The 12031-nt window shown below is 47.2% G+C and overlaps 1 protein-coding gene across 2 annotated transcripts in view; it reads left to right on the top strand.

The window, feature by feature from the left end:
- FAM227A (family with sequence similarity 227 member A) overlaps positions 1-12031 on the top strand; it is a 78349-nt gene that overhangs the window by 15925 nt on the left and 50393 nt on the right. The window contains exons 4-7 of one of the 2 annotated variants that reach the window (XM_034949048.3): positions 632-701; positions 1548-1624; positions 3762-3908; positions 11443-11544. In XM_034949048.3, coding sequence (XP_034804939.1) covers positions 632-701; positions 1548-1624; positions 3762-3908; positions 11443-11544 — 396 coding nt within the window. Of the gene's footprint in view, positions 1-631; positions 702-1547; positions 1625-3761; positions 3909-11442; positions 11545-12031 lie in introns of those variants that run through there. The other variant, XM_055105718.2, reaches the window with a different exon arrangement.

Below are 12031 nucleotides of genomic sequence, written 5' to 3'. Positions count from 1 at the left end.
TTATAAGAACCCTAGAAGAGGCTGGACGTGGTGGCTCACACCTGTAATCCCAGCACTTTGGGAGGCCGAGGTGGGCGGATCAGGAGGTCAGGAGATCAAGACCATCCTGCTAACACGGTGAAACCCCATCTCTACTAAAAATACAAAAAATTAGCCTGGCGTGGTGGCGGGCGCCTGTAGTCCCAGCTACTCGGGAGGCTGAGGCAGGAGAATGGGGTGAACCCAGGAGGCGGAGCTTGCAGTGAGCCAAGATCACACCACTGCATTCCAGCCTGGGCAACAGAGCGAGACTCCGTCTCAAAAAAAAAAAAAAAGAACCCTGGAAGATAGATATTATTATCCCCCTTTTACAAAGAGATTAAACAATAGCTTGTTTAGTTTCTAATTCCTGCTCTAAATCACATACTCCTAGAAGAAGGGGCAGTGTGAGACAGTGGGGACACTCTGGGGGATGATGTCAGTGACACTGAGGCCACCAGGACCTACCACCTGGAGAAAGACAAGGCACTGGCCACAAACTTTGCTCCAGGTCTTTTGTGCACCAACAAGAGAAAACGCCCAGACCCTGACCCCACCCTTCTCCAGGATTTGCATTAATCCCTAATGCCCCCCTTTTTCTTGGTTTTTGAAGGCATTTGAGAGTTTTGAGTTGGAGAAGAAGGCTTTAAGAGAGAAAACTCGCAGCAGTCCAGAAGACAAAGGCAAAAACCTTTCCCTTAGCCTTGATGCTCTTTTCATGGGGTTTGTTTTTTTAGTATCTAAAATGCAACTGAGTAGGAATCCCAAGTTTCAGATGAGGATGTTTCTGTCTTCTTCTGAAGGAGCCTTAAATCTGACTTCTTGACATTGAGCAAGGAAGGAGGGAGGGGCAGTACCATTTAGAGACCACCTACATGTGGCGCCAGGTGCTTTTATCCACATTCCCTTGGTTTTTTGTTTTGTTTTGTTTTGTTTTGTTTTTGGAGACGGAGTCTCGCTCTGTCTCCCAGGCTGGAGTGCAGTGGCGTAATCTCGGCTCACTGCAACCTCCGCTTCCCGGGTTCAAGCAATTCTCCTGCCTCAGCCTCCTGAGTAGCTGGGATTACAGGGGCTCGCCACCATGCCCGGCTAATTTTTGTATTTTAGTAGAGATGGGGTTTTACCATGTTGGCCAGGCTGTTCTTGAACTCCTGGCCTCAAGTGATCCGCCTGCCTCAGCCTCCCAAAGTGCTGGGATTACAGATGTGAGCCACTGCGCCTGGCCCCTTGTTAAATTTTTATAACACCTGGGAAGTAGGTACCATTTAATATATTTTATAGATGAGGAAACAGCCTTGGAGGGAGGGGAGTAACTTACCTAAAGTCACAGTCTGTCTGCTCCTCCTTGCTGCTTCTCTGGATCAAGTGGTCTAATCAGATAAGTCGGCAACACAGTTGGGACCTATGAGACTAGTAGTAGGAGTGTCCTCTGGCAGCTTAGGTGGAATGAAAAAGCACAGTTGTAAGCACCGCACACTGTGGACAGACCCTGTGGTTACTCATTTATCTCTTTCTCCATTTTTCTGCAGTCCAGAGACAAAGGAAATCTCAGTATTCCTGCAAAGGCTCCGAACTCAGACATGCCAGATCTTCTGTTATAAAAAGGGTAAGGGATCTACTGCTGTGTCTGTTTCTGACCGGCTTCTGCTAGGCATGAAATAAAGATTTTATTCCTGGGGAGGAGAATACTTGGTGCCTGGGTAGTGATTATGAAGGAAAAATCGCAGAGCTCCTGAATCTAGAATTTCTCATAACACCCTCAAAACGGCAGAGCTGACCCCAGCCTCAGAATAGGGAGGGTGACGGAGGTCATGTGTCTATTTTTAGAACTTAGAAGGTGTCTCTGCTCAGAGATGTTCAGGTCTAATCCAGAGCCACTGTGCCATGCAGCTCCAAGGGGCTGTCCACACTGCAGGCTCCTGTGCAGCTGCTCTGAGTCACACCCCATGCTAGTTGTGCCACTGCAGAGTTGCTGCGGATGCCTCAGGAAGCTGAGATTCAGGAGCAGAAGGTGACTTGTCACAGGGTCATGCAGCTCACTGATGGCAGGCCCCACTTCCTGCTCAGTCCTCTGACTTCAGACAGGCTCTCCCCACTGCCTCCCCTGCAGCAATCTGGCCCCACCGCACAGCCCCCCATTTCAGATCCTCCTTGGCTTGTTCTTTATTTCTTTTTTTTTTTTTGAGATGGGGTCTCTCTCTGTCACCCAGGCTGGAGTGCAGTGGCACGATCTCAGCTTACTGCAACCTCCGCCCCCAGGGTTCAAGTGATTCTCCTGTCTTAGCCTCCCAAGTAGCTGGGATTAAGACATGCACCACCACACCTGGCTAAATTTGCATTTTTGGTAGAGATGGGGTTTTACCATGTTGGCTAGGCTGGTCTCGAACTCTTGACCTCAAGTGATCTGTCCATCTTAGCCTCCCAAAGTGCTGGGATTACAGGCGTGAGCCACCGTGCCCAGCCCTTAGCTTGTTCTTTACACTGCCTAGGTCTTAAGTATCCAAACCTTTAACTGCTAGGGAATCTGAAACAGTATGTTGTTCTTATCCTTCTTAACACCTTTTAGCCTAGGAAATTCCAAAACAGCACAAGGCCTAACGGGGGTGTGAGTCTGCATTGGAACTGTCATACAATCCATTGATGGTGGCTGAGCTAAGTGTCCTGCAAAGGTGGCACAGCCAGCACATGGCGGAGCTGCCACCTGACTGCAGTCATCTAACTCAGAGTCAGTGCTGTGAATCATGAACTGTTCTTTCATTGACCATGGCCAGAGCCCAGTTAGGAAGTCAGCTGGGCCATCCAGGTGTTTCAGTGGGCACCTTTGGGTGGCGGTAATTAGTTTCCTATTTTCCATATTTTTACATTATTTATAGTCATCATGTTTTAGTTTTATCCTAAAAATCATTTAATGATATATATTAACCACAAAGATAGTAATATCCAATATTAGCATTTTAAGAAATTCACACTAAACCCCAAAGGGAGGGGAACTACATGCTCCAAGCTATTCGTGATATTAGTAGTAATTGGAAGTAATCAGTGAGTAGTTAATTAAATTATAGCACGTCTTAACAGGATATATCATCTTAAATGATAATTTTGAAGACAACATAACTACATGAAAATCTGAAATGAAGTAGATAAAGCAGGACATAAAAATCACATATATATTTTACTTCTTAGAACGATCAAAGTCAGCCAGACGAATCATATATAAATCATATTACGATTGAAGTTACGTATTGGTGTTTGTGTACATTTCCTCAAATCATATAAGGGAAAACAGAAATAATGTAGATAGCACTTTGGGAGACTGAGGCAGGTGGATCACCTGAGGTCAAGAGTTCGAGACCAGCCTGGCCAACATGGTGAAACCCTGTCTCTACTAAAAATACAAAAAATTAGCTGGGCATGGTGGCGGGCGCCTGTAATCCCAGCTACTCAGGAGGCTGAGGCAGGAGAATTGCTTGAACCAGGAGGCAGAGGTTGCAGTGAGTCAAGATCATACCATTGCACTCCAGCCTGGACAACAAGAGTGAAATTTCGTCTCAAAAAAAAAAAAAAAGAAAAGAAATAATGTAGATAGGAGTTTGGAAGGGGTTCTAGGATCCTAAACACCCCTCATTTTCTCAGCATTCTATAAGGTTGTTATATTGTCTTCATAATAAAGAGGGGAAGCTAGCCTATTGTTTCACACTGTCAAAATGTGAACCCCATTTTCATATTCTGCTCTTTTGCTTCAGAAAACAGCAGATAAAAATCTGCTGGCAGAGCTGTACCAGTATTCCAACTTTAACACCTCCAAGCCAAACAAGCTTCCGAATGGCGTGGACTTCTGTGACATGGTGGGCAACGTGGTCCGGGCTGAGAGAGACTGCCTTAGTGGCAAGGTGAGGAAAAAGCAGTGCCTGCCCTGAGTTTGCCAACCCATGGGGCAAATGCAGCTGTCACCCTTTCACACCCCAGGAGAAACTGAGGAACTCACCTAGGGCCACAGGCTTGCAGGTGTCTGAGCTGAGCTAGGAACCCTAGCCCAACCTCACTGCAAAACCTAGATTCCTTCTACCAGAGCAACAGTCTTCAGACTGTTTTGATCACATATCCTACTGGTGTGCAATTTTTATCACAAACCCTAATTGAAATGTGTCTGCTTATAAATTATATACTTATTCTGTTGCCAATCACTACAATGCATATGAGTATGCTTAATCTCTCTTTTTTCTTTTCTTTTCAGTTTCCTTCTTCCCTCCCTCCTTCCTTCCTTTCTTTTTTCTTTCTTTCTTTCCTTCTTTCTCTCTCTCTCTTTCTCTTTCTCTTTTTCTTTCTTTCCTTCTTTTTCTTCTTTCTTACTTTTTTGAGACAGGGTCTCCCTCTGTACCCAGGCTGGAATGCAGTGGCACTATCATAGCTCACTGCGGCCTCAAACTCCCAGACTCAGGTGATCCTCCCACCTCAACCTCCTGAGTAGCATGCACCACCACACTGGCTAGTTTTTTAAAAAAATTTTTTGTAGAGACAAGGTCTTGCTAGGTTGCCCAGGCTATTCTCAAACTCCAGGGCTCATGCCATCTTCCCCTCCCCATCCTCGGCCTCCCAGAGAGCTGGGATTACAGGTGTGAGCCACTATGCCCAGCCAATTGCTTTTCTTTCTTATGTAGACATTAGTTAGAATATTTTCTTCTCACGCCTCTGGGGGTGAGTATGCTTCCTTGCAGAGCTGCGCACTAGAGCATGCTGGGTTCCTTGGGAAGAAAGCAAGGAAGTATTCTAAGGCCCAGAGGAACCTGTTTGCTCAGGTGACACAAACACTGGCAACTCTGGAGATGGGAGATCCTTGTAGGGAGGTCTTGGAGACGGGAGGAAGCCCAGGAGATGGTCTCGGCCGCTGTACAGCTGTGCCTCATGGCTCTTCATCATCACACAACTCTGTTGTCCCCAAAGCAGCTCTGATCATTGTCCCCTGAGCTCCTAACCAGTCACCCCACCATTCCTGAGACCCAGCATCTCAGTCTGTTCTACCTGTAGTTCTCACTGCTGCTTTGAGCCACACCCCATCTCTCTATCTCTGTCTCCCTCTCCTTCTCCCCATGCCCTTCCTTCCTCTCTAATTTTTTTTTTTTTTTTTTTTTTGAGACAGAGTCTCGCTCTGTCGCCAGGCTGGACGGAGTGCAGTGGCGCGATCTCAGCTCACTGCAAGCTCCACTCCCTGATTCAGGCGATTCCCCTGCCTGAGATTACAGGCATGTGCCACCACACCCAGCTAATATTTGTATTTTTATTAGAGACGGGGGTTTCACTATGTTGGCCAGGCTGTTCTCGATCTCCTGACCTTGTGATCCGCCCGCCTCAGCCTCCCAAAGTGCTGGGATTACAGGTGTGAGCCACTGCGCCTGACCCCCTCCTCTCTTCTTCATGGCTTCTTCCTGCTGCCTTCTCTCTGGGCTATGTCGGTCCCATCTGTTTCTTACATTCTGACTTCCTAAGAGAGATGATCTGTTTGGGCCAGTCACTGCCCAGAATGACAGTGCTGTTTGCTGGCATGGCCTGCAGTCAGTCAGTGGAAGGGGCGCTGGTCTCTGGGCCTGGCAGCGGTGGCCCAGGTGTTGGGTACCTATTCCCTTTGCTCCTGCTTTCCTCGGGAGAGGCAGTAGGAGGGACAGGTGTTCAGAGCATCACGTTCCCTACAGGACAGTGTACAAAGATGCTCACCACAGTGTTCGTTACAATAGCAAGGAAGTGGAAAGTAGTACATCTGGGTGGTTAAGCGCCTCTCTGAGCTTTAATTTCTTCTCCTGTAAAATGGAGATAAAATCAGTCTCTACCTTGAGGTGTTATTGTGAAATAAATAAGATAATGCATGTAAAGGTGCCTAGCACAGTGCTAAAAGTCATAAATTCTAAGAAAATGGTAGTTTATATGATTAGTGTTATTAGAAACAGTTTAATGGTCAATAATAGAGGAACAGCATGGTCATTTTTGACATCTATATCATGGACTGTGTAGCCATGATAAAATGTGATGATAAAAGTGAATGTTTATAAAGAGTGTATGTTAATGTTTCATGCTGTGTTGTTGAATGAAAAGTATCAGTATGGAAAACTCTTCTACAATTCAATCTTTTTTTTTTTTTTTGAGACAGAGTCTTGGTGTGTCTCCCAGGCTGGAGTGCTGTTGCACAGTCTCAGCTCACTGCAACCTCCCCCTCCTGGGTTCGAGCACTTCTCCTGTCTCAGCCTCCTGAGTAGCTGGGACTACAGATATGCAGCCACCATGCCTGGCTAATTTTTTGTATTTTTAGTAGAGGCAGGGTTTCCCCATGTTTGCCAAGCTGGTCTTGAACTCCTGACCTCAAGTGGTCCACCTGCCTCCGCCTCCCAAAGTGCTGGGATCACAGGTGTGAGCCACCACACCTGGCCAACAATTCAATCTATGTAAGTGCACACGTGGGAAAATTTTAAATGAAATACATAGATATTACCACTGGTCTCTGAGTTATAAGGTTATAAGATGATAGGCCGGGCACAGTGGCTTATGCCTGTAATCCCAGCACTTTGGGAGGCCAAGGTGGTTGGATCACGAGATCAGGAGATCAAGACCACCCTGGCCAATGTGGTGGAACCCTGTCTCTACTAAAAATACAAAAATTAGCCAGGCGTGGTGACGCACGCCTGTAATCCCAGCTACTCAGGAGGCTGAGGCAGGAGAATTGCTTGAACCCGGGAGGCGGAGGTTGCAGTGAGCCAAGATGGCACTACTGCACTCCAGTCTGGGGATATAGTGAGACTCCATCTCAAACAAACAAAAAAAAGATTATAGTTGTTTTCTTCCTTTTACTTCTTCTATTTTCAAATTGTCTGTAAGAAGCACATGGAGTTGTGCTTCTTGGACCCGCTGTTCCTGCGCAGTTTGCCTTGACAGACTGCCTGGGCACAGCTTGAGTGTTCACAATTCATTTGTGGGGTGGAAAGCCCCCAAGGACAGAGACTGCTATGTTATTTAATGCCCCATTTTTGAGGTCCTATGAGGAACGTTTTCCTTCAGACTTACTACAAATAAAACTGTGCAACTCCCGGAATGCTTTCAGCCTTACAGCTGATACTGTTTCTCGCTTTTCTTTGGCTCCCAGGAAACTCAAAGCAAATTTGTGCCCCGTCTTCGAAAGGACCTTCTTCTACTCTGCTTAGGGGCCATGTCAAACTTTCACTCACCTCCTCAAATCCTCTCCTCCGTTACCTCCCCTCACTCTTGGCATCAGCTGTGCCTCTGCTTTAGAGAGTCTGGGGGCTGCCAGCAACCCTGAGCTCCACAAGGACAAAAGCCTTTCCCACCTTGCCCCATCTGGGAGTGCCGTCTCAGCTCCGCACCAGCCCTCGCCTGGGACTTCTTGGAGGAGCTGTCCACACATGCTGGCTTCATGTTCTCATCTCCATTCTCTTCATCCAGCTGTAGCCTGGGTTCCCACCCTCACCCACTGCTGAAAGTGTCCCGAGTCAATCATTAGCTTTCACCTTATCGAATCTAAAGATTGTGTTTCTGTTGTTATTAGATGACCTCTGGTAGAACTGACCCAGAGGACAACTCCCTGCATTTTGAAGTTCTTTCTCCTTTGGTTTTGGTGGGTCATTCTCCCTCTATGCAAACAGCACTATCTTGGTGTCCCAGGCCCCTTTATCACCCATGTTCTTTGGGACCCCTCCCTTCTACTCTCTGTCTTCTCTCTCTGCACAAACCCTAGGGGGCAGGTGGACCTTAGTCATTGTCTTAGTCTCTTTGTGCTGCTATCACAGAATATCTGAGACTGGTAATTTATAAAGAACAGAGATTTATTTCTTTCAGTTCTGGAGGCTGGCAGGTTCAAGATCAAGGGGCCACATCTGGTGAGGGCCTTCGTGCTGTGTTATCCCATGGTAGAAGATGGAAGAGAGAGGGGGCGAAAGGACTGAAATTGCTTTTGTAACTGACCCACCTCCAGATAACCACATCAATCCATTCATGAGGGTGGAGCCCTCTAACCCAGTCACCTCTTCTTAGGCCCCAGCTTCCAACACTGTTGCACTGGGGATTAAGTTTCTAATACATGAACTTTGGGGAACACATTCAGACCATAGCAATCATATTCCCACATGAGACCAATCACTACTTCAGAACTGTGTCACTTCCTCCAAGGCCTTCACTACACTGCCGACTCCCATATCCCTCCATCCCTCTGCCTCTATCTAACCTCAGTGCCCCTCAGGCTCTCATACCCATCCGTTCTGCTTTTCCTCCAGGGCTCCCCGTCTTGTTGAAAACACAGCTTTCCACCTGGGCATCAGCCAATCTCCTCCCTTACCCTCATCTCTACCTCTGCGCACTCTTAGGAAGATTTAACTACCGTCTTTCCCGTATCTCCTCCCTTTCCCACTGGCCACGGTCAAGTTCAGGCACCACAACTTCCTGTCTGGGTTACTGTGTCTTCTGCCCAGCTTGCTGTCTGCCTTGCAGTTCTAATCCCCTCCAATGCATCTTGTACACTGCCACCAGGGATCTTTCTAGAACACCAATGTCACAGTGTTCTGCCCTGTTGAAAATGTCTCAGCACCAGTACCTTTTCTCCCCCTGTCCAGTTTCAGAACCGCTCCCAGTCCCGGCACCAGGCGCCTCATAGCCTGGCTCCTGCTTGCTCTTTCGCCACCTGCACCCAGTGCTTCCACTGCACAGAAACCCCTTGGAGTACCCCACATGTGTCAAGTGCTTCCATAGCCTCTGCACACGCTTTCCCCGTCTCTGAGGAGCTCTCAGCTCTCCCTTCATCATGCAGTTATTTTCTTACATCGTATTTTATTTTTGACTCGAGGGTACCTGTGCATGTGTGTGACATGAGTATATTGCATACTGGTGAGGATTGGGCTTCTAGTGAACCCATTTCCCAAATAACAAACATTGTACCAGACAAGTTACTTTTCAACCCTCGTCCTCATCATCCTCCCCCTTTTGAGAGTCCCCCGTGTCTATTGTTTCCATCTTTATGTCCACGCGTACCCAGTGTTTAGCTCCCACTTATAAGTGAGAACATGCAGTATTTGGTTTTCTGTTTCTGAGTTAGATCACTTAGGATAGTGCCTCCAGCTCCATCCAAAGGACACGATATCATTCTTTTTTTATGGCTGCATCATCCAGTTTTTGTTTTGTTTTTTTTTTTTTGAGTAAGACTCTCACTCTATCACCCAGGCTGGAGTAGAGTGGTGCAATCTCGGCTCACTGCAACCTCCGCCTCCCAGGTTCAAGCGATTCTCCTGCCTCAGCCTCTCAAGGGCCTGGGATTATAGATGCGCATCACCACACCTGGCTAATTTTTGTATTTTTAGTAGAGACAGGGTTTCACCACGTTGGCCAGACTGGTCTTGAACTCCTGACCTCAGGTGATCCACCTGCCTCGGCCTCCCAAAGTGTTGGGATTGCAGGCGTGAGCCACTGCGCCTGGCCATCCAGTTATTTTTACTTGTAACACTGTCCCGAGACCTGAAGCGCAGATGAGATGCCCTCTCTGGGCTCCACATCCCGCTGGGATGCCTTGTCCCGGGGATCCTATCACACTGTTGTAAATGTCTCTTTATCTGTGAAACCCTGGAGGGCAGGGAGTCTATGGCATCATCTTGAGCACCTGGAGGTGCTCAATAAATATTTGTTGAAGAGCTGACATGAAATCCTTTTTGAAAGGTGGGAGGAGTGTGAATGAATAAACAATCAGTAACTAGTATACTCCTGTCAAGTGTTTCCTGAATGCCTGGCAGTGTTCTAAGCCCTAATAGGAACCACTCATCGAACCTCCACAACAGTCCTTGAGGCGGGGACCATGACCGTCTCCATGTGTTTTGTGAAAAAATCGAGCACAGAGGGGTTCAGTAACTTTGCTCAAAGTCACACAGCCAATAAGTGAAAGAGCTGGATTTGAATCCAGGCAGTCTGGCACCCAAGTCTGTGCTCTTAATCACTCCACTAGACTGCCAGGCTGAAGAAACACGAGGAAAGGTGAGAAAGACAAAGCAAAGAGCGGGGCTCAGAGAGCTCCTTACGAGTGGATGAGGCTCGTTTATCCATGCATGTTGATCTTACCTGTGTGGAGGCTGCAGGGGAATGCCACCAGGTCTTTCTGTCTGCATCCCAGAGATGGCTGATGGTAAAGGAGAGGCATCTGTGTGTGAGTGATGGATGGTAAAGAAGAGGCACGCTTCCTGATGGTAAAGAAGAGGCACCTGTGTGTGAGTGATGGCTGGTAAAGAGGCACGCTTCCTGATGGTAAAGGAGAGGCACCTGTGTGTGAGTGATGGATGGTAAAGAAGAGGCACGCTTCCTGATGGTAAAGGAGAGGCACCTGTATGTGAGTGATGGTTAAAGAAGAGGCACGCTTCCTGATGGTAAAGGAGAGGCACCTGTGTGTGAGTGATGGTTAAAGAAGAGGCACACTTCCTGATGGTAAAGGAGAGGCACCTGTGTGTGAGTGATGGTTAAAGAAGAGGCACGCTTCCTGATGGTAAAGGAGAGGCACCTGTGTGTGAGTGATGGTTAAAGAAGAGGCACGCTTCCTGATGGTAAAGGAGAGGCACCTGTGTGTGAGTGATGGTTAAAGAAGAGGCACGCTTCCTGATGGTAAAGGAGAGGCACCTGTGTGTGAGTGATGGTTAAAGAAGAGGCACGCTTCCTGATGGTAAAGGAGAGGTACCTGTGTGTGAGTCTGGGACCAGGCTACTTGCTTTGGAACCTCCTGGCCCATGTAAGCTCAGGCAAGAATGCTGACCTTTCAGTCCTTACTTTCCTCTTCTATACAGTAGGATAACTGTACTACCTACCACATAGATTGTGGAAAATAAAGTGAGAGGAGGTGCTAGCCCTGGGGCAGATACAGGAAGCGTTCACTAAATGGTACGTGTTATATTATTATAGTGGGAGCTTTGGAGCCAGGGCAAGGGTGAAGACCCAGTTGTATGACAACGGAAGCTACATCTCTGCTGCTCTGAGCTCACGGATAATTCCATTTTAACTTTAGAATTCCACATGCTTACTGCTAACTCAGCAGAATCTTATAGTTCAGTGGTTTATGTTTGCCCATTAACTGCGTTGGTTGATATTAGTTGCTGTTGGCTGAGTGTAGGAGGTGAGAGCTGGAGGTAGTTGGTGTGGAGCAGCTGTCCAGAGTCTAGATTTGTGGGTTCCAGTCCTGGCTCAGCCACTTGCCACTTTGGTCCTCGGTTTCCTCATCTACGAGATAATGATGTATTCCATATAAGACTATTATAGGGGTTAAATGAGAGTATGTAAAATTACCTGGGTAGGGCCTCACTAACAGATTAGGTGGTTTTTCTGTTCATTCTAAAATACATTGACTCCAGATGGATTTTTTAAAAAATAACAACAACAATAATAATGTGAATTTTTTTTTCCAAGCATTTCTGTTCAGGTAGAGAATTAGAGAAGTTTCTCTCTTCTCCTTCTCCAAGAGCCATCTGGCTGGATAGCTTTTGGTGGATATTTCATGAGAGGTACCAGGTAAATACAAATCTGCTTGTTTCTCTGCCTTGCTTAAGTTATTTTTCTACAGAACCAATTCCATTCTCTTTGACATGAGCTACAAGCCCCTCTGATCCCATGGAGCACCCCACAGCCTCCCCTGTCACCCAGTCCCCTCCCGTCCCATGCCTCAGCCACACACCCTGTGCTTCAGCCATTGCACAATGCCCTGCGGCTCCCCCAGGCTTTAGGAGCTGGTTGCACGGCTGTCACAGGCAGGGTTGAGAGTAGACCTCAGGACTTCTGGGCCAGTGTTAGGGTGCCGTCTTCAACAGTGCTCTGCCTCTGTGTACGTGCTTTGTACATCTCATCCCCAAAAATGAACACATTATTTCATAAAGCATATGAGGCTAAATATCTTGAGAATAAGATTCTTGGAAATGAAAACAATACTGATTTAAAAATCCCAGCCCCTCAGTTGTTTCAGCAAGGGACTTTAGTAATTCCTTTTTCATTTCTATTCCTG

This window comes from Pan paniscus, chromosome 23 (genome assembly GCF_029289425.2).
Source record: "Pan paniscus chromosome 23, NHGRI_mPanPan1-v2.0_pri, whole genome shotgun sequence".
Lineage (NCBI taxonomy): Eukaryota > Metazoa > Chordata > Mammalia > Primates > Hominidae > Pan > Pan paniscus.
The sequence above is the reverse complement of the archived record's forward strand: the minus strand, read 5'-3'. Positions and strand labels throughout refer to the sequence as shown.